This window comes from Pseudorca crassidens, chromosome 4, assembly GCF_039906515.1.
Source record: "Pseudorca crassidens isolate mPseCra1 chromosome 4, mPseCra1.hap1, whole genome shotgun sequence".
In the NCBI taxonomy this organism is placed as follows: Eukaryota; Metazoa; Chordata; class Mammalia; order Artiodactyla; family Delphinidae; genus Pseudorca; species Pseudorca crassidens.
The window spans coordinates 36337339-36359026 of NC_090299.1; the positions used below are offsets into that span (position 1 = coordinate 36337339).

The 21688-nt window shown below is 50.1% G+C and overlaps 2 protein-coding genes across 12 annotated transcripts in view; one reads left to right on the forward strand and one right to left on the reverse strand.

Annotated features, from left to right (window-relative positions):
- Positions 1-2412, reverse strand: part of EVC (EvC ciliary complex subunit 1) — an 85539-nt gene extending 83127 nt beyond the window's left edge. For 6 of the 8 annotated variants that reach the window (XM_067735490.1, XM_067735488.1, XM_067735487.1 and 3 more), the window contains exon 1: positions 2033-2411. In XM_067735490.1, the coding sequence (XP_067591591.1) occupies positions 2033-2212 (180 nt within the window). In that variant the 5' untranslated portion in view covers positions 2213-2411. Of the gene's footprint in view, positions 1-2032 lie in introns of all 8 variants that reach the window. The other 2 variants (XM_067735489.1, XM_067735491.1) reach the window with 1 other exon arrangement.
- A 2436-nt stretch (positions 2413-4848) lies between these two features.
- The window catches only part of EVC2 (EvC ciliary complex subunit 2), a 141107-nt gene continuing 124267 nt past the window's right edge, over positions 4849-21688 (forward strand). Inside the window, exons 1-5 of one of the 4 annotated variants that reach the window (XM_067735496.1) lie at positions 4849-5093; positions 12123-12177; positions 15305-15471; positions 18534-18602; positions 20581-20767. In XM_067735496.1, coding sequence (XP_067591597.1) covers positions 4893-5093; positions 12123-12177; positions 15305-15471; positions 18534-18602; positions 20581-20767 — 679 coding nt within the window. In that variant the 5' untranslated portion in view covers positions 4849-4892. The remainder of the gene's footprint in view (positions 5094-12122; positions 12178-15304; positions 15472-18533; positions 18603-20580; positions 20768-21688) is intronic. The other 3 variants (XM_067735493.1, XM_067735492.1, XM_067735494.1) reach the window with 3 other exon arrangements.

Below are 21688 nucleotides of genomic sequence, written 5' to 3' on the forward strand. Positions count from 1 at the left end.
GCCACGACCACCCTCAACTGGACTAGTGCAGCTGTGACCGACCAGCTGTGGAAACCCAGACAGCTTGGTGAGTCTCTGTCAGCCTCGGCTTACTCAGCTGCGAAATGGGCTGCTCTATGGTCTGAATGCTTGTGTCCCTTTCCCTCTCAGTTAATGTGTTGAAATTCTAACCCCCAAGGTGATGGTATTTGGAGGTGGGGCCTTTGGGAGGTAATTAGGTCATGAGGGTGGAGCCCCCCCTGAATGGGATTAGTGCCCTGATAAAAGAGGCCCCAGCAGCTCCCCTGTCCCTTCTGCTCTATGAGGACACAGCGAGAAGTCAGTCATCTGCAACCTGGAAGAGGACCTTAGCCAGAACCCAACCATGCTGGCACCCTGATCTTGGACTCTCGGCCTCCAGAACTGTGAGAAATAAGTTTGTGTTGTTTATCAGCTACCCAGCTGATGGTATTTATGTTATAGCAGCCCAGACTAAGACAGATACCAACTGCCACCTTACCAGGTAGCAGATGACTAAACACTCTGACTTAGGGGTTCAGACAGACTGCAGTTGAAGTCCAGCCACTGTTTATTCATCATGTGACCCTAGACAGAGAACAACCTTGCAGAGCCTAGATGTCCTCACCTGGAAAGTGAGGCTGACAGTCCCCCCCCCACTCAAAGGCTTGGAGTGAGAATATAGAAACAAATGCCCGCAAACTCCTGGCAAGGGGCCCGGCACCCAGGAAAGGCTCTGACGTGTTATTTCCCTCTTCACACAAGGAGCCAGTGTCTCTTAATCACCAGCGGGATGTGACAATCTCAAACTTACCTACGAGCATCTTGCACTATGTTAATTTCAACTTTTATCACCACTTTGCAGCACGACACGCCCCTGAATTGCCCTGCCATGTGAGATGCTTACATCTGCTGGATGCATCCCCTTCTTGTGTGGGCCAGGAATGGGGGAACAAAACCACACCACCTTATCTCAGATCCCACCAGATTTCATCCCTCAAAGAGGTCAAAGCTGCAGGAACCTAAGACAGCGATCATACCACCAGTGATGGAATCCCTGCTGCATGCCCGATACCTCCACACAACATCCGATCCCATAACAACTGCCATATGAAGCATCCGTGAATCCCTTTCAGGCAGCCACCTGTGACCAATCCCATCCACCTCCTATACAGTGGCTTTGGGGTTAGACACACACGCCTGTCATTTGGCAAGTTATTTTAACCCTCTGTGCCTCGGTTTTCTCATCTGCAAAATGGGGCCATTAATGGAACAAGCTCACAAGCTGTTTTGCAGAGTCAATGAGATCATTTTCAGGTAGAAAGTGTAGCTCAACACCCAGCATACAGCCAGAATTCAATAAATCCTAGCATTTTCATTCCTCCATCACACAACTCATTGATGAGGCTGTGTTATAATCAAGTGTTTACTTGTAATCTGTCCATCCAGAGGCTGTGAACCTCCAGGGGCAGGATCAGGGTTTATCCTGTACATTGATGTGGTCTCTAAGCCCCTAGGCCATGCTTGGCAGTAGAAGGTGCTCAGCAAACTCTTGCTGTGTGATCGAATGTTGAATGCATGCTGATGCAGCAGCTGGGACTCAAGAGGAGTTAACTGGGTAATGCACACAGCAAGGAAGCAGAACGGACATCCAGGGGCGGGGAAATCCCCTGCCCTCCTGTCCACCACGCTGAGCTCCGCCCATAAGTCCAAACGCTTAGTGCTACAGATGAGGAGACTGAGGCCTGCAGGCCTTCATCAGCTAAGGTCACACAGCGTTGTCAGATGGAGCAGACACTTCGGGGCAACTCCAAGCCAGAGCCCTTCTGTCACTTGGCCGGCTCCCCCTGAAATCACTGTCTCCAGCCGCCTCCCGCAGCTGAAGGGGAATCCCCCAGGGCAAGACCTTTTGCAAGCGATGCCCAAGATCACGCTCAAATGGGCTCAGAGAAGGGGGGTGGAAACCCGTACCACAGAGCCGAAGAAGACCGCGTCCCCGCGCCCCACACCCCGGTTGCACGCTCGGCCGACCCACCTGGTGCGGCGGACGCGGGCGGGCGGCGCGGCAGCCGAGCCAGAGGCCAAGGCCGAGGCCGAGGCCGAGCGCGGTGCCCAGCAGCACGGCGGGGACCAGCAGCGCGGGCGCCGGCCGCACCGCGTCCCGGCCCAGCTGCAGCCGCGCGTCGCTCCCGCAGGTCGCCGCGCCACGGGCCATCGGGGGTGCTCAGGCGGCCGGCCCGCCGCATCCCACCCGCTGCCGCGCGCTGCCCACTCCCGCCGCTCGGAGCTCCATCTCCGCCGGGTCCTCCGTGGACCTGGTCCCCGGCGGGCCAGGGGCGCGGCGCGCTCCGCCGACTCCTCCGGCCTGTGCAGCCTCCTTCCTCCAGCTCCCCTTCCAGCTTCCCGGCGCTGCCCAGCCAGAGGGAGGAGCCTGGACCCTCCGCCCAAAACTTTGAACCACCCCCGCCTCCAGCCCTGCCTTTGCACTGAGCATGCCCGGCCAGAGGCGTGCTTCTCAGCCAGGAGGACCTTTTGAGAGGAGTCTTGTTTTGCACGGGCCTCTTGACTTCCAGAAGGGGAGGGGACCACAGCCAGGGAGGAGGGTGTTGCTCGGTTGTTTACTGAGTGCTTAGAATTTGTTAAGCATTTAGCCTGATGATCCGAGTAACTTTCTTAACAACCTTCGGAGATGGGCACTATTTTTTTTTTTTAATTTTTAACATCTTTATTGGAGTATGATTGCTTTACAATGGTGTGTTAGTTTCTGGAGATGAGCACTATTAACGCGCCCTTCCTCCTGAGAGGCTCAGGGTCAGCACCAAATGATACATTGCGAGTCTGACTCAGCCTTGCTCCTGACCTCTACCAATTGGCCCCCTTTGGACCGCACAGTCCGGCCTTGCCTCTGAACTTGTTTGCCTGCAGACTCCTGTTTTAATACTATCTTCTTCCAGGATGGTCAATGCTTTCCTCTAAGACTACGTGTAGGGAGATGGTTACCCTCAGCCCCTGCTAGCCAGGTGATGCTGCGTGGTCATTCATTCACTCAGCATTTCCAGAGACCCTGCTGTTTGAGCCAGCACCAGGGCAGCCACCAACCAGACAAGGTCCACCAGTGAGGATTTCACAGCTATGTGGGGAGATAGGCAGAAGAATTCAGCAACTGTTTTCTTTAAGCAACATTTACTGATGCTAGCTCTCTTTCTGGGTGCTGGGGTACACACACACACACACACACACACACACACACACACGTGCATGCGCGCACGAATGCACTCACACCCCTACCCTTTGGAGCTTAATTCCCTGTGAGGGCCAGAGCAGGGGTACCATGGGGATCTCTGGGGATCCAGAGAGGGGTTTTTTGTCCTTGACCTGGACGTCCAGCTCAAGTTTCTGGCTTTTTAACTCATTTCCTCTTCACTCCTTCCAAGTTGTCAAGATGGGAACTATTACCTAGATTTACTTTTTATAGATGAAGAAACTGACAGCCAGACAGGAGAAGTGGCTCATTCAAGGTCTTGCGATAGGAAACTGGGCACATATGTTCACACCCGTGTCTGTCTGGTTTCAGGACTCACACTCTCTGCCATGCGGTGCTTCTTAAATGTTTGCTTAGGAGCAGCTCCAAGGCTCCTGGGAACATGTATGAGGGCAACCAGAAGTTCTTGCTTTATGCTGGCTATTCCCTTGGATACTCAGGCTTTCATTTCTTAAAATGTAGTGTTCTTTGCATGTTTATTATAAAATTGGTTGCATATCGAAATCATCCTTTACATTTCTCACTAATAGAATTAATGCTCCAGCAATATGCTAGCATTTAGTCTTTGGCCTTGTCTCACTCCTGGACACGCTGCGTACCCCCCAAGGACAGTGTACCCTGTGTGGAAAGCTAGGCTAATAAACTCTCAGATTCCCAAACCCCACTGTCTTGTCCCTGTCAAGTCAGGAAAGGACGGTCCTCGGAGGGGCAGGGTAAGAAGGAGCACAGGTGCCAGGTTTCCTGGCCTGAGGCTGCAGACAGCATGACAGGCTGCCCTGCAGGAAGGCTGCAGGAGGATGAAGAGGTGTAAGCTGTCGCTGGGGGCCCAGGGTAGTAACAGCCCTCCTGCCATGGAGAGTTCTGGGAGTTTGCTCAGCTGCTGCCTCCTGGCTCCAGACACCAGCTCCCCTATTTTTGGTTCCCCAGAGAGGTCCCTCAGTGGCTGTCCTGACCACCTGCCCACCCCTGCCTCCTGGGGGAATGTGAGGGTGGCTTCTTGGACATGTTCAAGGGCTCATCCACAGCAAGGGTTCACACAGTGGGAGCCTCACTGGGTTGAACAGAACCCAACAGGACATGAACAGCGGCCTTCCTCTCTAGCCTCTGAGCTGCCTTTTCCCTCCCAGCCCCACTCCTTGCTGTCCTGTGTCCCCATGACCCTGCCTCTCCAAAAGTCTCACAGTTCTCTAATAGGGGGCTGGTGGGCCTGGGCAGACTCCAGATTCAGCGCGGTGTGTGTGTGTCAGGGAAGCCTTGCTGGAGCAGGTGAGTCTGAGCTGAGACTTAGAGAACGGAGGAGGCATTAATGGAGGGGCACTTGGAACCCCTGAAATCTTTGGAAGCAGGGGTCACCCAATCTGATTTTGGTAGAGACCCCGTCTGGGGCGCGATCAAACTCAAGTGTGGCCGCCCAGCGCTCGCCGCGCCAGCCTGGCTCCCTCCCTCCCTCGCCAGTCTTGGTCCTCAGCCTCCTCCGGTCCCGCCAAGCCCCAGATGCCTGTGTCTGTTCCAGGAAACTTTCCGCGGAGGCTCTCACTGAGCATGCTCGGCGGCGGGGCGGGCCTGGGGTCCGGAAGCTGCTCCAACTCGGCCTTCCCCAGCCACGTCTGGGGTCTCGCGTCCCTGGCTGGCGATGGGCTCGGCGGGCGCCCGGGGGCGCGCCACGTGGGTGCTGGCCGGGGGCCTCCTGGCTGCCGCCCTGGCGCTGCCTGCGGGGTCCGGGGACCGAGGCCGGCTCCCCGCGGACCCGGGGCCCCTCCGGCGCCCCCTCGGTGCCCAGCCTCCCCAGGATCCCCGCTCCGCTCCCGAGGTGGGGCCCGAGCAGACCGCGGAGGTAAGGAGGGCCCGCCCCCAGTCTCGGGACTGAGTTGGGAAGTTTGGCTTCACTCTATACCCGCGGCGGGGAGGCCCCTTCGGGTTAGGGAAATTACCCTAAAGGGAGGGCGGGATCTGAGTAGGATGCAACCCGTGTTCCTTAACGCTTGTGGCCAGAAAACTCCCTGGAAAGGTGGAGACAGAGGTGTGGCTGGTGGCTGTGGGTTTGGACCTTGCCAGAGGCCGGGTCGACCCCCCTCAGCAACCTAAGAGCTCTGTGACCTAGGGCAGGTAGCTTCCCTTCTCGTGCCTCGGTCTCCTGATCTGTAACTGTTGCAGGGTCCACCCCAGAGGGTCGATGTGAGAGTTTAGATGAGCTCAGGAATGCAGGTAGCGCATCTCACACAGGTGAGCGCTTCGGGAGAGTGTAGCAGTTGATAAAAAGCACTATTGTTGGGGTTTCCTGTGACTGCAAATTTAGCTACTTTCTACTTGACCCTGCCCCTTCCTGTGTGGTCCCTAACTTGGGAGGGCACAGAGCTCTGGCTGTCACCTTAGATTTCCCCTCTCCCTCCGCCAAATCTGGTCACCAGTCCCCCTGCCTTTTCCTCCTAATCAGTTCTGATGTCTACTCCCCACTCCCTTGCTCACCCGGCTGCATCCACTAGGTTCAGTCCCCACCCCTCAGCCTCTGGCCTTTGATGGTTGTTTCCTCTGGGTCACCCTCACACCCTAATTTCCCGTCCATTCCTCCCCCCACCTCTAGGTGACCTGTCCATGGTAGACACCTGACCACTCTGCCCCGCCCCCCACTCACCACTTATATCCCCTTTCCACCCTGACCCCTGTTGCAAATCCAGGCTTCTGTTCCCAGGAACGTCTGTCCAGTGGTCTGGCCCATCGCTGCCCTGTGGTCCTCCCAGCCCTCCCCCAGGGCCCGGCTCCTCTTGTCCTTTTGAGTTTTCTCCCTGTAGACCCCAGGGCGCCTGCTACACTTGCTACAGAGTTTTAGGTCCCTTAAATGAGATTCCCTTCACTGTCTATGATTAGTTCTTAGGTTTTCACTAGAGAAGACAAAGTAATAATGCTGTGTCAATTTACTGAGCTTTTATAAAGCTCATGATGAACATTTTCACAAGGTCCTTTCACTTGCTCCTGTCTGGTGTGGTGGGAAGTATCTGGCCCATTTTGCTGATGAGAAAACCAAGGCCCAGGGAGCCAAACCCCCAGGCCTGTCCTGTGCTCTCACAATGGCTCTCCCGTTCAGAGCTCACTCACCTGTCCTCACCTGATCTTTCCTTTGGGAAGCCAATGCCAGAACATTTACATGGATGCTAGGCTCTGCAAAAGAGTGCTTTGAAAACTGGAACCCAAATGCTCACATTAACTTATTGTCTCTCCCCTCCTGCAAAGGGCAAGCTAACAGCCAGTTTACAACTGTTTCCCAGTTGTTCTAAAACTGCTGTGTCCAGTACATTGGCTCCGGCCACACTGTGGCTGTTTGAATTTAAACGTTTCAGGTGCCCGATGGCTCCATGTGCTAGTGGCTCCCATATCGGACAGCCCAGACCATAGAGCATTTCCATCATCCCAGAAAGTGCTATTGGAAGTTTGTCAGAAGGAGAGAAACAGTGAAGGCTTGAGTGGACAAGAGGCTTCTGAGTGTTTATGGAAGGGCCTTTAGGTGCCAGACTGTTCTGGGTGCCTGAGATACAAGGGGACAAGACAGTCTCTGCTCTTAGACCTGCATTCTTGGGGCAGGAGAAAGACACTAAATGGTGTTAATCTATAGTGTGGCAGTTGGTGGTCAGGCTGTAGAGAGAACAACAGTGGGCAAAGTGGACTGGCAGAGATGACCTTGAGAGCCGTGGTCAGGGTGGAAGGCCCTTTTAGGAGATGACAGTTGAGCAGAGCCTTGGATGGAATGAGGGAGGGGCATGGGTGCTTCTGGAGAAAAACTTTCCAGAGTGAGATCATAGTGAGGACAAAGGCCAGAGGTGGGAAGTGCTTAGTGTGGCCCAGGACCAGTAAGGAGGCTGGTGTGGCCTGAGTAGGGGTCGGGGGAGAAGGGAGGAGGGGGACGAGATGAAGCTAGAGAGTGAGGAGGGGCCAGATCAGGAAAGGCCGTGTGGCCCATGGTTAAGACTGGCTGTTATTTTGAGTTAGATGGAAGCCATGGGTGAGTTTTGAGCAGAAAAGTGGCTTGCTCTGACTCGTCCTTTTTTTTTTTATGAGGTACGCGGGCCTCTCACTGTTGTGGCCTCTCCCGCTGCGCAGCACAGGCTCCGGACGCGCAGGCTCAGCGGCCATGGCTCACGGGCCCAGCTGCTCCGCGGCACGTGGGATCTTCCCGGACAGGGGCACGAACCCGCGTCCCCTGCATCGGCAGGCGGACTCTCAACCACTGCGCCACCAGGGAAGCCCTGACTCGTCTTTTTAAAGCATCCCCATGGCAGGTGTGGGAGTAGAGGATAGAGGGCAGAGGTGGAAAGAAAAACCAAGAGAGGAGGCATGTGGGAGACCAGGCAGACGATGGAGGTGAAATGGACCAGGGAGGTTAGTGGAGGGCTGCTGAGAAGTTGTGGATTGGGGATATACTTTGAAAGTAGAGCCAGGGGATTTGCTGGGATTGGATGTGTGTTGAGAGAGAGGAAGAGGAGTCAAGGATGAAACCAAGGACTTGGGCCTGAGCAGATGAGAGACTAGAGATACCATTAGCTAATATGCAGAAACCTTGGAGGCAGTCAGGAATTCTGATTTGGTCTTGTTGAGTTTGACGTACCTATGAGGCATCCAGGTGGAGATGTACAGGAGAGTGGGGGATGGGTGAGTCTTGATCTGGGGGAGGAATCTGAGCTGGAGATCTATATCAAGGAGTGGACAGTGTACACAGGCCTTTAACCCCACAGGGCCTGGCTGAGTTCCCCTTGGGAGTAAGTATGGTTTGGTTTGAGAAGAGTGAGGCCTTAGGGCAGAGGCCTGGAGCAACACCAGGGCCAGGCATCCAGCAAAGGAGATAAGACCAAGACTGTGACCCACAGGTCAAGGGAGGAAAGTATTTCAGAGGGAGAGAGGGCTCCCCAAAGATGTTCACATACTGGTCCCTGGAACCTGTGAGCGTATTACATCACATGGCCAAGGGAGATTAACATTGCAGGTGGTGTTCAGGTCGCTAATCAGCTGACCTTATAAAGGGAGGTTATCTTGGAACATCCCGGTGGTCCCAGGGTAATCCCAAGGGTCCTTAAAAATGGAAGAGGGAGGCAGGAGAGAGTCAGAAGATGTAACATCGGAAGGTCAGAGGGATGCACTGGGAGGCCTCAACCCACCGCTGCTGGCTTTGAAGATGGAGGAAGGGGCCGTGAGCTAAGGAGTGTGGGCTGCCTCTAGAGGCTGGAAGAGGCTTACCCAGAGCCTCCAGAAAAGAATGCAGCCCTGCAGACACTTTGATTTTAGCTCAGTGAGACCCGTGTCAGATTCCTAACCTACAGAACTGTACAGTAATAAGCATGTGTTTGTTTTAAGCCACTCAGTTCGTGATGATTTGTTACATAGGATGCTAATACACTCACATACCAAATGTGATGACTTGTTACAGCAGCCATAGGATGCTAATACACTCACATACCAAATGCTGCTGGTGAGTTGTGTGCAATAAGGATGGAGAGCTGGCTGTGAGCTGAGGCCTTGTAGAGGTCCTGGTGACCTTGTCAGGAGCTGTGTCATCTCGGAGAAGGGGATCACCAGGGAGGGGAAGGCTGGATATTGAAGGTGGGTATCGACTGGCAGTTGGTGTGGTGTTTGTGAGAGCAGGCTGCTCACGGTGGCCAAGGAACCCCCAGAGAGTCACCCCTAGGCTAGTGAGACCCAGGATCCGGCGAGACCTCAGGGAGCCACAGCCAAGGATCCCCAAGGGTCCCTGGCACTTGAGGGCTTCCTGAGTCATTTGCTACCTGGGATCCTGCCCCTCCCCCTCAAGCGGAAGCGTCTGTTGGGAAGGGGACCTCTGTCCGTCGGTGAGGTCAGGGACCTGCCACAGAGCCTGCCGAGTGGCAAAGGCTGGGTGAAAGAATGGATGGAAAGTTCCAGGGGCAGGGGTCGTATAGGCAGTCGTGTCGGAGTTGGGTGCCCCGTAGCACCACTGTTTGCCCCAGAGACCTCACGAATGAATTCTAGTCTTCTCTGGTTAACAGACTTTAGTTTTTAGAACAGTTTTTGATTTTAGAAAAATTGTACACATGGTAAAGAAAATTCATATATATCCCCCCAATACACAGTTTCCCCCACTATTAGTGTCTTACGTTAGTAAGATACATTTATTACAGTTAATGGTCTAACCTTGCTATGCTATTGTAAAAGTCCATAGTTTATTCGGATTTCCTTAGCTTTTGTGCCCAATGTCCTTTTCTGTCCCAGGACACCACTTTACGTGTAGCTGTCACTTTCCTTGTCTTGAGGACCTCAGCAGTTTAGAGAGGACTGGGCAGGTACTTTGCAGGGTGCCCTCTGTTGGGATTCATCTTGGCGCATCTAGTAACATGATTTATCGCTATTGGCGTTTTTTTTTTTTTTTTCATTTGTTTGTTTTCAGATTTCACTATAGTTTATAACAGTGAAAAAACACCCACATGGTCCTAAGGGCTTATTCAATTTATGAGCATCAAAGGAAGACAGATTTAGGTACATTAAACTGTTGTTTCTATGCTTATAATGATATGCAGCCACATAAAAAATAATGTACAGAACACCTTGTCCTACAAAACAGCTTTGGGGAATTTTCTCTGACTAGAAATTATCCCAGTTTGGGAACATTAGATTAGACATGAACATAAATTCAAGATATTATTAATTGATTTGACAGAGTTGAACATTTAAGAAGGCTGTTTCTACCAGTGGAAACAAAGATGGAAAACTGTCAAATAATTGTGAGTTGCTTGGAATTCTTCCTGGCTTCCAGGAATTAAATTGGGAAAAGACATCTGCTCACACAGTAAAAATGATCATATTAGTAAATGTTTCCTTAAATGAAACACACAATGACAAAAATGATTCTTTAGTGGATTCCCAGTCAAAGGGAAAGAAATATTAAATAAGTTGGAAACTATGCCATGGTCTTCAATTTCAGAAGTAGAGATTAGCCATTAAGAGGAAGTTTTCTGGGATGTTTCGCTGTCGGTGTTGACCTTGAACTCCCGGCTGGACCAGCGCTGGCCAGGTTGCTCCACTGTGATATTACCCCCTCCCCCTGCACCGTACTTGTTAGAAGGAGGTCACTATGCGCAGGCTGGATATGCTCTTAGGAGATTTTTTTTTCCTGCCAGATGGCAGCAAAGACTTATTCCATCCACATCAGTGTCTGGCACACGGCATTCTTCTTCTGAGGAACTGGCATCTCTTTCCACCTTGTGGAAGGCACGTTATGGATTAGTGGTTGTCCTGGCCACACACACCTGTCCGAGGGGGTGGGGGGCCTGGAAGACCCTGAAGGAACAGGCGTAGTTCCCATCACTCAGTCTATGTTCTCCTTATTGCTGTTGTTGCAATGACACATGGGCACACGCTCCTCTTACAAGAAATGAAACAATATAGGTGGCGTGGAAACAAGGGATTCTCCCCTCTACTGTGCACAGACTTGGTCCCCAAGACCCAAAGTCTAAGATTTCAGCATACTCCTTTCTAGGCTTTTAAAAATAATGCGTGGTTATGATATTATATATTGTTAAAACGTGTAATTATATATTAAATGTATAAATAATTCGTATTAAGTATATCGTTAAATATCTACATATATATATAGATATACTTTCAAGTTATTAAATATGTAAGTAAATATGTAAATATATACTAGTAAACTAACGGTAATTTATATAAAACTAAAGATAATATAAATACATAAATGTAATTATTAAATATATAGTAATGTCTTAAGCATACAAAAATGCCATTTTTATTAAATGAAACCATATTATTCATAATTTTATGACCTAGGGATCTTACTTGATATATATTAGAGTTCTTTCTAGGTGATCACAGATCTGCTTTATTTATTTCTTTGTTTATATTTGTAATTGTTGCACGAGACACATAACGAAATTTACCCTCTTAACAGTTCAGCGATGTTAAATACATTCACACTCTTGTGCTTCCATCTCCAGAACTCTTTTCATCTTGTGAAACTGAAATTCTGTCCCCATTAATCAACAACCCCCCCATTCTTTTGTCCCCCAGCCCCTGGCCACCACCATTCTACTTTCTGTCTATGAATTTGACATACCTCCTATAAGTAGAATTGTATGCATGGACCACTTTTACTTATCCATCCATCAGTGGACACTGGGTTGCTTCCACCTTTTGGCTACTGTGAATAATGCTGCTGCGAACAGACTGGGCTTGGCCCACTTCAATGGCTGTAGCCAGGGCACTATAATAACAGTAATTATTATTATCATTATTTTATAGTGGTGGGGTCTGGGCCTTTCCAAGACTCAGTATTTTACAAAAGTAGAGTGGAGAGGTTGGCTGGGCCTCATTTAGACAAGTTTTCATTACTGAACGAGGTGAAGCAAGCTGGGAGGATGCTTTGAGGTCCACAGTTTTCAGAGGAGGAATCTGAGGCTCAGAGAGGCTGAGAGACTTGGCCAAGGACACACAGCGAGTAAATGGTCCAGTTCGAATCCAGTTCTCCGGACTCCCGGGCTAGTGTTTTATGTGCCACTCTGTGAAAACTGGCAGGATCTTGGGAGTTCAGAGATTTGAGGCTCTCCCAGCGTCACGGGGTTTGTGAAAAGCAGAGATGGGATTTGAACCCAGGTCTGTCCAACTATATAAAATTTCCCCTACACTCTGCTGTCTCCCTAGACAGCTCCCAGAACTGCAGTTACATCATCCTGTATTCAAAAGCTGGTGGGATGATCGACTTAGAAAGATTTACATCAGACTTCTGGATAAAAGTGCAGCTCCTCTCCACATGAGCCATTTACAAAAATGGCTTTCAGCCACTCCTAGTATGTCCTTCGTTAATGTCTTTGTGCCTTTTGACTCTTTTTAGGACTTGCCCCATGGGATTTGGCCCAGTGTGGAAAGCTCTCACTTTCTGACTGCAGGTAAGTTTTTCTTTTGGTTGATTTTTTATTGATTTGACCACGAGAGAGAACCAGACCCTAAAGCCATAGCCCTCCTACTTCTGCTCCCTTCCCCCTGCTCACCAGCGTGCCTTACAGAGCAAGGCAGTGTGTCACCTGCTACAGCAGCACGTTGGAGTTTGAGTGCACAGCCCAGAATTCAGGGTGAGGTGGTCTGTCTTCATTCCCCCCGAAGGCATCTGATAAAGAAAATGCAGAATGTTTGTATTAGCCAAGTGTACGAGTTTCTTTTTGCTGCTGTAACAAGTTATTACACATTTAGTGGTGAAAACAGCACAAAGATATTCCCTTATGGTTCTGGAGGGCAGAAGTCCAAAATCAGTCTAACTGGTCTGAGTCAAGGTGTCAGCAGGGCCTCACGCCCTCTGAGGCCCTAGGAAGAAGGCCTTTCCTTCTCCAGGATCTGGAGCTGTATTCCTTGCATTCTGCAGGTCATGGCCCCTTCCTCCAGCCTCCAGGCCAGCAGACTAGCATCTTGCCTCAGCGGGCATATGGCCTTCTCTTCTGCCTCTCAGATCTCTCTCTACCTCCCTCTTTAAGGACACCTGGGATTACATTTATGGGCCCCTGGGTAATCCAGGTTACTTCCCCATCACAAGGCCCATAATTTAATCACATCTGCAGAGTCCCTGTTGCCATATAAGGTAACATATTCACAGGTTCCTGGGATTAGGACCTGGGTATCTTTGGGGACTGTCATTCAGCCTACCACACTGGGTGACGGAAATTCAACTGAAACTAACTTAAGCAAAGAGGAATTTGTTGGTCCCTATAACTGGGCCTCGCAGGCCCTCGGCACTGCTGGACGCGGGAGTGGTGTTCTCAGGACTCTGCCTTTCTCTCTCTCTCTCTCTTTTTTTTTTTTTAATTGGGGTATAGTTGCTTTACAATGTTGTGTTAGTTTCTGCTGTACAATGAAGTGAATCAGCTGTATGTATGCATATATCCCCTCCCTCTTGGACCTCCCTCCCACCTGCCCCCCATCCCACCCATCTAGGTCATCACAGAGCGCCAAGCTGAGCTCCCTGAGCATACAGCAGGTTCCCACTAGCTATCTGTTTCACACATGGTAGTGTATATATGTCAGGGCTCTGCCTTTCTCTTTTCATCACGGCCCCTGCTTTCCTCTGGTGAGTGTGATTTTCAGGAACATTCTTTCCACGTGGTGGGAAAGACAACCACTGGCAGCCCTGGACTTCCAGGAGTCTGACTGCTGCCACTTGCAGAAAGGAAGAGACTTCCCAGTAGCTCAGCAAAAGTTCAGGAAAGACCAGTGGGTGCAGCCTGGGTCCCATGCCAGTCCCTGACTCTGTCACTGGGGCTTGTGGGGAGAGTGTTCTGGGTTCTGTGCCTAATTCTGGCCTCCTGGGGACCAGGATGGGCTGGGATCCAGGTTTTTCTATATAGACTAAGAATCTTACTGACTAGTGTGTGTGTGTGTGTGGGGGGGGGGCTACCATGAAGGCAGGGGTACTGGGCAGGCAGAATAGTTTTTTTGTCCAGAATCTTCTCGGCACAGATTATGAATACACCTCTTTGTTTTATACCAGGGATAAACATATTTCATTTCCTGGGGGAGTTAAAAGTACTTTTTATATCTTTTATTACTCTCTGCAGTCTTTACATTTTACAAAATCCAATGTTTTCATTTGCATAAAATAGGTTGAGGTGATATCACAGAAATCACAGAGACCTTTTAGCCACTGATTAAGCAGACTTGTCTGTCAAAGGGAGTGCAGTGCACTAAGGACTGTGGTTGTAGTGAGAGCAGGGGGTGGAGGACTAAGGCCACTGGGAGGGCTTCAGGGAGGGCTTCCTGGAGGAGGTGCTGCTCAACTGAGTCCTGAGGAGTGGTAGTTAGCAGGACAAGGGGATGGAGGGAGAGGCTTCCAGGCCTGTGGCAGCTCAGAGGCGAGGGAGTAAGGGTGCATCCAAACACCTGCACAAATAGTACAGGTGACCCACGTGACAGTGGCACTAGTGGGGAGGCTCTGGGCAATGATGCAGTGGGTGGTGATGGTCACTTCGGAGCTTGACTTCCTTCTATACTGTCTGTGGACAGTAGCAGTGGCTGCCTCATTCAGGTCCTCATCAGAGCCTGCGGCTGGGCCTTCTGAAGGCCTGGAGGAGCAGGGGGCACCTGCAGGATGCCTGCACCAGAGATAAAGCCCAGAGTGGCCTTAGGATTTTACATCCAGCAAGTCTCCTGGGAAAGCATTTGTTCTTAGCCCGAGGGGCTGGGCTGCGGTCCAGAGGTGGGTGTCCTGTCCCACTTGTGTGATTGGCTCAAACAATCCCGACTGAGCAGCCAGCCTGGGAGAGCTCCTGCCTCTTTCCGTGTGAGGGCTGTCAATTCCCCGATGCTCACCTTCGTTGCCATTCCAGCATCACGAACTGAATCAACCACAGATACTATTCTAGAAAAAAAGATATTGATTTTATCTAGGATTCCAGTTCCACGTCCTTTTTTTTTTTAATTTTAATTTTTCCTACATATATTTAGAAATTCTATTAAAAAAGGGTTCAAAAGCACTTCTAAAGACCTTGCTATCAATACTCTGTGTAAGAAAGACTGAATAACAGGACTCGTTCTCAGTCAGTATAAGTTTATATCTGGATAGAAGATAAATGTTGAAAAGGCACAACTCCACAATTCAGGTCACTTCAAAATATAAATTTACACAGTGGTCAGATGAGTTTCCCAAGGACACAGCTGGTGAGTGACAGAGCCAGGATTCGAACACAGGGCGTGTCTGATGCCGGGTGTGTAAGAATCACCTATGGCTCCTCCCTTGCCTAGTGGTTCTGACTCAGTAGGTCTGGGGCAGGGCCCAGGAATGTACATTTCAACCTACAGCCCAGGTAAGGAGCACAGACTTCGAGAAACACTGTCCTTAAGCTCTGTGTCTCCCAATGAGAATGCCTCATCTTCTTGGCAAAGAGATGGTAAGCCATTCATTCATTCACTCATTTATTCACTTACTCAGCAAAGATTTTCCAAGTGCCTTCACGTACCACGTGGTTTGCCTCTGGAGTTTAACCGCTGCCTTTCTGTATCATCTAATGCATGTGCGTTGTTATTTTGCAGTAGAAGCACCATTTAGAATGAAATTCAGTAAGAAAACTGAAGCCTTTAACCCACCCTCGACTTCTGCAGCCTCTAGTGGGCCATGGATTCATTCCATATTTGCTTTTATACCCTCGTGGCCCAAGAAGACCTTGTTTAAAAGAGAGTTTGCTGTAACACACCACTTGGTAAGTAACATGTTCAGTTCTTTAAAAGACATATCAGAAGTTGTAAAGAAGCCAATTTTGGACCATATGTGTAGAAAATATCACAGGCTTTTGTTCCTCCAAAAAACCTATTCTTCCTCTTTCACTGAATATAGTTATCATTAGGAAGCAAATCCCTCTTACTTTCCAGAGAGCTGCTGCTTCCATACAATATACAGTATTTAGATGAACAGGATGTGTGAATCCGAGCATTGGGCCCCCGCGTCAGCTGGTTCTAAAGCGGGGGAGGAGGTCCTGTTTTAACCAGACTGATTCACTTGCCCCTGTTATAAAAATGCTGCTACCGACAATAGGGCTAGGTGTTTAACAAATATTTTCTATTTGCCAGGCATGAGGCTTAGCACTGTCTATGCATAATCTCACTGGGGCCTCATTACGAGTTTCTTAAATAGGTACTGTTTTAATTCCCATTTTACAGAGAGGAAATGAGGATTGGAGAGATTAAGAGGCTTGTTCAGGGTCCCACAGGCCGAAGTGGCAGAGCCAGGATTTGGAGCCCCTGCTCTTAACCACTGCCCCTGCCCTGCTGTCCTTCATATTCTGTGTAATGTGTTGGCTTCACATAGCGCTGACTTTCACCTAAGCTTTCATGACTTAAAATGCCTTGAGGACCACTGCGTTCGGCCAACAGGCTACCATGACCACAAGCCCCTTCTTGGCCCCCGGCTACATGTTTGTATTAGTTTCCTAGACTGTGTAACAAATTTCCACCAACGTGGTGGCTTAAAACAATGACATTTATTCTCTCCCTATTCTGGAGGTGGGAAGTCAAGGTGTCAGCAGAGGCGTGCTGTCCCTGGGGGCTTGTAGGAGAAGACCCATCCTTGTTTCTTCCAGCTTCTGATAGCTTTCCTTGGTTTGTGGCTGCCTCACTCCAATCTCTATATTAGGATTCCCTGGAGAAACAAAACTGGTAGAAACAAAACAGGTAGGACACATGTGAGCGAGACAGAGGGGGGGATTTATTTTAAGGAATTGCTCATGTGATTGTGGGAACTGGCAAGTCCACACTCTGCAGGGCAGGCTGGAGACCCAGGGAAGAGCTGGTGCTCAAGTTGGAAGGGTGTCTGCCACAGAATTCCCTTTTCCTTAGGGAAAACCTCAGTCTTTTCCATGAAGGCCTCACCTGATTGGGCGAGGCCCACCCACCTCATGGAGGGTCAGCGGCTTTATTCAGAGTCTATTGACCTAAACATTACTCTCATCTAAAATACCTTCACAGTGACATCTGGACGTGTTTGACTAAATATCTGGGTACCATGGCTGGGTACCATGGCCCAGCAGTTGACGTGTAACATTTACTGTCACTCTGTTTCCACCTTGTTGTGGCCTCTTCTCTGTGGGTGTGTATTCTCCTTTTCTGTCACTGATAAGGACACTTGTCATTGGATTTAGGGCCTAGCTAAATCCAATCCACCTAAATCCAGAATGATCTCATCCTGAGAGCCTTGGCTAAATTACATCTTCAAAGACCCCTTTTCCAAATAGCGTGACATTCCCAGCTTCTGGGCTTTAGGACGTGGAGCCACATTCAACCCACCATGTTGGTCATCGTCTTTCCAACCCTTTCCAGTGACAGGTGACTCAACCCCTCTTTCGGCAGCACCTCCATCCCCCCTCCTGTGTGTCTTTGCCCAACAAGCTATGTTTGTTCAATTGTCGTTTGCAAGATGCTGTGTGGGGATCAGAAGAGTAGAAAGCCAGGTGTCTGCCCTCAAGGACTCACTGGGGCCCTGGCACGTCAGAGCACGAGGGTGGGATCGTGGACAGAGACTCAACTGGAATCGGAGGCCTGGTCAGCTTATGCTGCTGCATGTGGTCAGCGTGTTCTCAGGAACATCACTTCCCCTTTCTGTGTCTTTGTTCGCTTCTGTACAATGAGAGGGTCACGCTCTGGAGAGGGGTGTGTGGTGTGGGAGGATCATAGGATACAGAGCACACAGCCTGGGGTGGAGTCCAAGCTTCCTGCCTATGCAGCCTTGGGCAAGTGCGTTAACCCTCGTGAGGCTTAGTTTCCTCCTCTGTAAAATGGGAGTAATAGAATTCATGTGTGTACAGTGATGGGCATATGCCTGGCACTTGGGAAAGAGTAGCCATTGTTATGATCGTTGGTATCACTGAGAGCTGCCGTGGTCTGTGATTGAGAGTATGGCCCCACCCACTGCAGATGGAGGGGGGCAGGGCAGACAGCGGGGAGGCATGGCCTGGGGTCGCGGGGCATTTGGCAAGGGCGGAAATGAGCAGGGACCGGTTGTGATTACGAGGGGCAGGGGGGCTGGCATCTGGTGGGCGAGCTCTGGCTTTCCACTGGTGTCCTTCCAGGGGAGCCATCGTGGGGCTGGAGGAGCCCAATCCTGGGTTGATTCTCTCCCTGTTGATGATGCATCCAGCTCATGGGAGGTGCCCCACCATGCTGTTGTCCACGTTTACTCAGTCCCTGCTGTGTGGCTGGTGTACCCCACACAGGACATGCGTGCAGTCCTTAAAGGACTTTCCCATAGCTCTTCTCACATTCCTCCTGCTGAAGTGTCAACCCTGGTTTGCTGAGTCCCTGTGATAATGGTGTCATTGACACGCACCCCAGACCAGGACATAGCCCCATGTGATCCACGTCCACGTTCTTCTTCCCTCATAGGTTTTAAGTTCCAGTCCTGTAATACTCCTTTTAAAAAAATCTTCAGGATTGATGGGAGTTACTACACCAGCAGAAGTAACCCCTCTGCCTGGCCCTTTTAAAAGTTCATCTTGGGCTTCCCAGGTGGCGCAGTGGTTGGGAGTCTGCCTGCCGATGCAGGGGACGCCGGTTCGTGCCCCGGTCCGGGAAGATCCCACGTGCCGCGGAGCGGCTGGGCCCGTGAGCCATGGCCGCTGAGCCTGCGCATCCGGAGCCTGTGCTCCACAACAGTGAGAGGCCCACGTACAGCAAAAAAAAAAAAAAAAAAAAAGTTCATCTTGTACTTTTACTTGACAAATGTAGCACGAAATATTTTTCATTTTCTAATGATTTCTATATTTTATTGTAGTATGGAGACATTTCAAGAGACATTCAAGGAACTTCTGAGAATGGAGTAATTTTTCAGAAATGTGCAGTGGTGAGTATTCATCGGTAGTTTATACTTAAAGAGAAAATAATTGAATTTGCCCAAATCATATATTAGCAGAGTTATGAATTTAAAGAACTGGCAAATCACGTGGTTATCTACCCACGTCTGGACACCGGTGATGATGCGACCCACAGGGATCGTATATTTTATATGGCAGCACCAGGACTAAGATTTTTTGGTAACAATAAAATTATTGGCAGTGAAAATCCTCTGTGATCATTTAAAATGAGAAAGTATATATTTTCTCTCAGATTTTAACATTGATATGATGCCCGACAGTTTAAAAACTCACTTAATGTCTTTTAGGTCTTTGACCCTTACTAATCTCATGAGATGGCTTTCACATGATCCTGTGTTGAGGGTCCCCGAGACCACCCTCAGGTTCAACGCTTCCCTAGAAGGACTCACAGAACTCAGAAAATCGGTTCTACACACAGTTACAGTTTATAGCAGCAAAATGATATAGATTATAGTCAGCAAAGCAAAAGGCACATAGGACAGAGTTCTGGGGAGACCAGGCCCAAGACAGCCAGTCTTCTCCTGGTGGAGCTGAAGGAACGGCGTTTAATTTGCCCAGCGATGATGTGTGGCAGCAACCAGGGATGCTCACCCAAGCCATGGAATCCAGGACTTTTATTAAGGATCCACCACGTAGGCATGGAGCACCCATGTCGCTGACCTCCGTTATTCAGGTCACCTGAGCATAGCTTGGCCCAAGGCCCTCACCGTGAACCACATTGTTTGCAGAGACTACCTGGGGCGGCCCAAAGCCGTAGGATATAAAGACACTCTTATCAGGCAGGATATGCCAAGGGCTTTAGAGGTTAGTCTCCCAGGAGCTGGTCCTCTCTTTGGGATGTGCAAGGTTTGGACAATCCAAGCCTGCTGAGCTGACCATGTACTGCACAGCCCTCATTTCAGCCCAGGCCCTCAGCTGTCTAGCTCCCCTTCCTGGATAAAATTGGTACCACCAGTTTCTCCTGTGTCCTTCTAAAGATGTTTCCTGCCACATGCACTCAGTTATGAGTGTGTGTGTGTGTCTGTGCGTATGCACGTAGGTACATACACACACCTTCCTTCTTCCCCTTTTTACGTTGGTGCCAGTATTCCATACCCGAAGTTTTACAACTTGCTTTTTTCATTTATTATGTTCCAGAGCTCACTCTTCTTGGGACATACATGGCTGCCCTCTCTTTTCTCAGCTCCTGTGTCTCTTTCAGCAGAGCTGGGATGAAGGAAGGGCAGGAGTGGTGGGAGATAGGGTTCGAGAGAGGGAGTAGGGCAACGTCGCAGAGGCCAGGTGGGGAGCCAGGCTGCTGGTGGGCCATTGGCTTTGAATAGCTGAGCTATTCATTTAACTTTTTTTTTTTCTGGCCTCACCACATGGCTTGGGGGATCTCAGTTCCCGGGCTAGGAATTGAACCTAGGCCACAGCAGTGAAAGCCTGGAATCCTAACCACTAGGCCACCAGGGAACTCCCTAGCCCTGAGCTATTCAAACACATGGGCAGGCAGAACCCTGAAGGGGGCGACTGGCCAGGAGACAGGAGACCAGCTTGGGGCAAACCTGGAGATCAGATGGCAGTCAGAGGCCCTGGACTGGCTGGGGCTGAATCTTCAAACTAGTAGAGAAAGAAAGAGCCACTGTTTGCTTTTCCTGGGGACACCAGTTGTCACAATCTCCCCAGCCTGACTGTGGTCCTGTGCGTGGCTGTTTTTCTTCTAAGTTTCTCTGTGGGCATCATTTCACTGCATTTCAGGGTCCCGGTTTCTTTGAAATGATCTCTGAGCAACAACTTGGCAAGCGGGAGTCAAAATTCTCCTGGGGCCTTTGAAATCAAACCTGATAAATTCTAGAACTTCTGTGAGACCTTAATCCCCTCCCACGGGCACAGGTTGAGCTGGGGCCTCGTTTTGGGAAGTCGGGTTTGCCAGCAAGCCCATCCTCACTTTGCCTCCTGTCCTAGGTGTCCGTGCAGAGCGAGTGGCCGACAGCTCATGTGCGACTGTCTGTGAACAACACCAGGACGCCTGCGGCTGCCAACCTCTCTGACCTGCTTTTACTGGACAACATCACAGGCCTCACCGTTAGGGAGTCGGCTGGAAACCAGACCTCCAGAGGGTTCCAGGCTTTCAGGAAGAAGTTTCTGCAAGGTAATAGCCATGTGTATGAAGTCAGGGGTGGAAAATGATGAAAATACGTACAGATACTCACAGAGCACGGGATGTGCAGCAGGCATCTTCTTAGACACGTGACATGTGTTCATGCAGCTGGTCCTCACAACAGATTGTACTATCAGGGCATCAGAGGAGGAGGCCACTGCTCAGTATCTGCAGCCAGGTAGCTGGCTTGTCACTTAGGTTGAGAGAGGTGGGATTTGGGGAAAGAGTTTTTGAAATATATATATATTCAACATTTATTATGAAAAATTTCAAACATGCACAGAGATTAGAGTGAACCCCAATATATCCATCACCCAGATGACCAAAATGACCATCACTCAGTAAAATGAAGAGCTTGTTTTGGGGAGTGCTGGACAGACATGGGCGTGGTCTGACATCAGCCCTGGAAGCATGCTCTTGACATGTTCAAGTGTGTTCAGGCGTGTTCACGGGAGTAACTCCGCTACTGATTGGTCAAGGTATGACACCGTCACTCATTGGCTTTCAGAGATGTGTTTCCTGAGGCGAGTTGTCATTGGTTAATTAAGGAGATTTAAAACCAATTCTGGATGCAGTTGTTACTATGACTTCAGAATTGTCAGTTTTCCTAGGAAGGTGAGATTTCTTTTATTCTGAGTACGTGCTCTGTCTTCAGATAAAGAGACTAAGGTGGTTAGGAACTTGCCCAAGGCCATAGGACTGGCACTCAAGGCTGAGATTCAAACTCAGAAAGTCTGGATTCCTCCATCCACCCCGTCCCCAGGATGCTCTAGTGCCTCTCACACGCCTGGGACTCTTACCAACCTCTCCACTTCCATACACATGGCCCACGTTGCTCATCAATCCACCACTCTTTCTCTCTGAGTCTAGATGAAGCCTCAGAATCCTTCTTAACGCCATATTATTGACAGA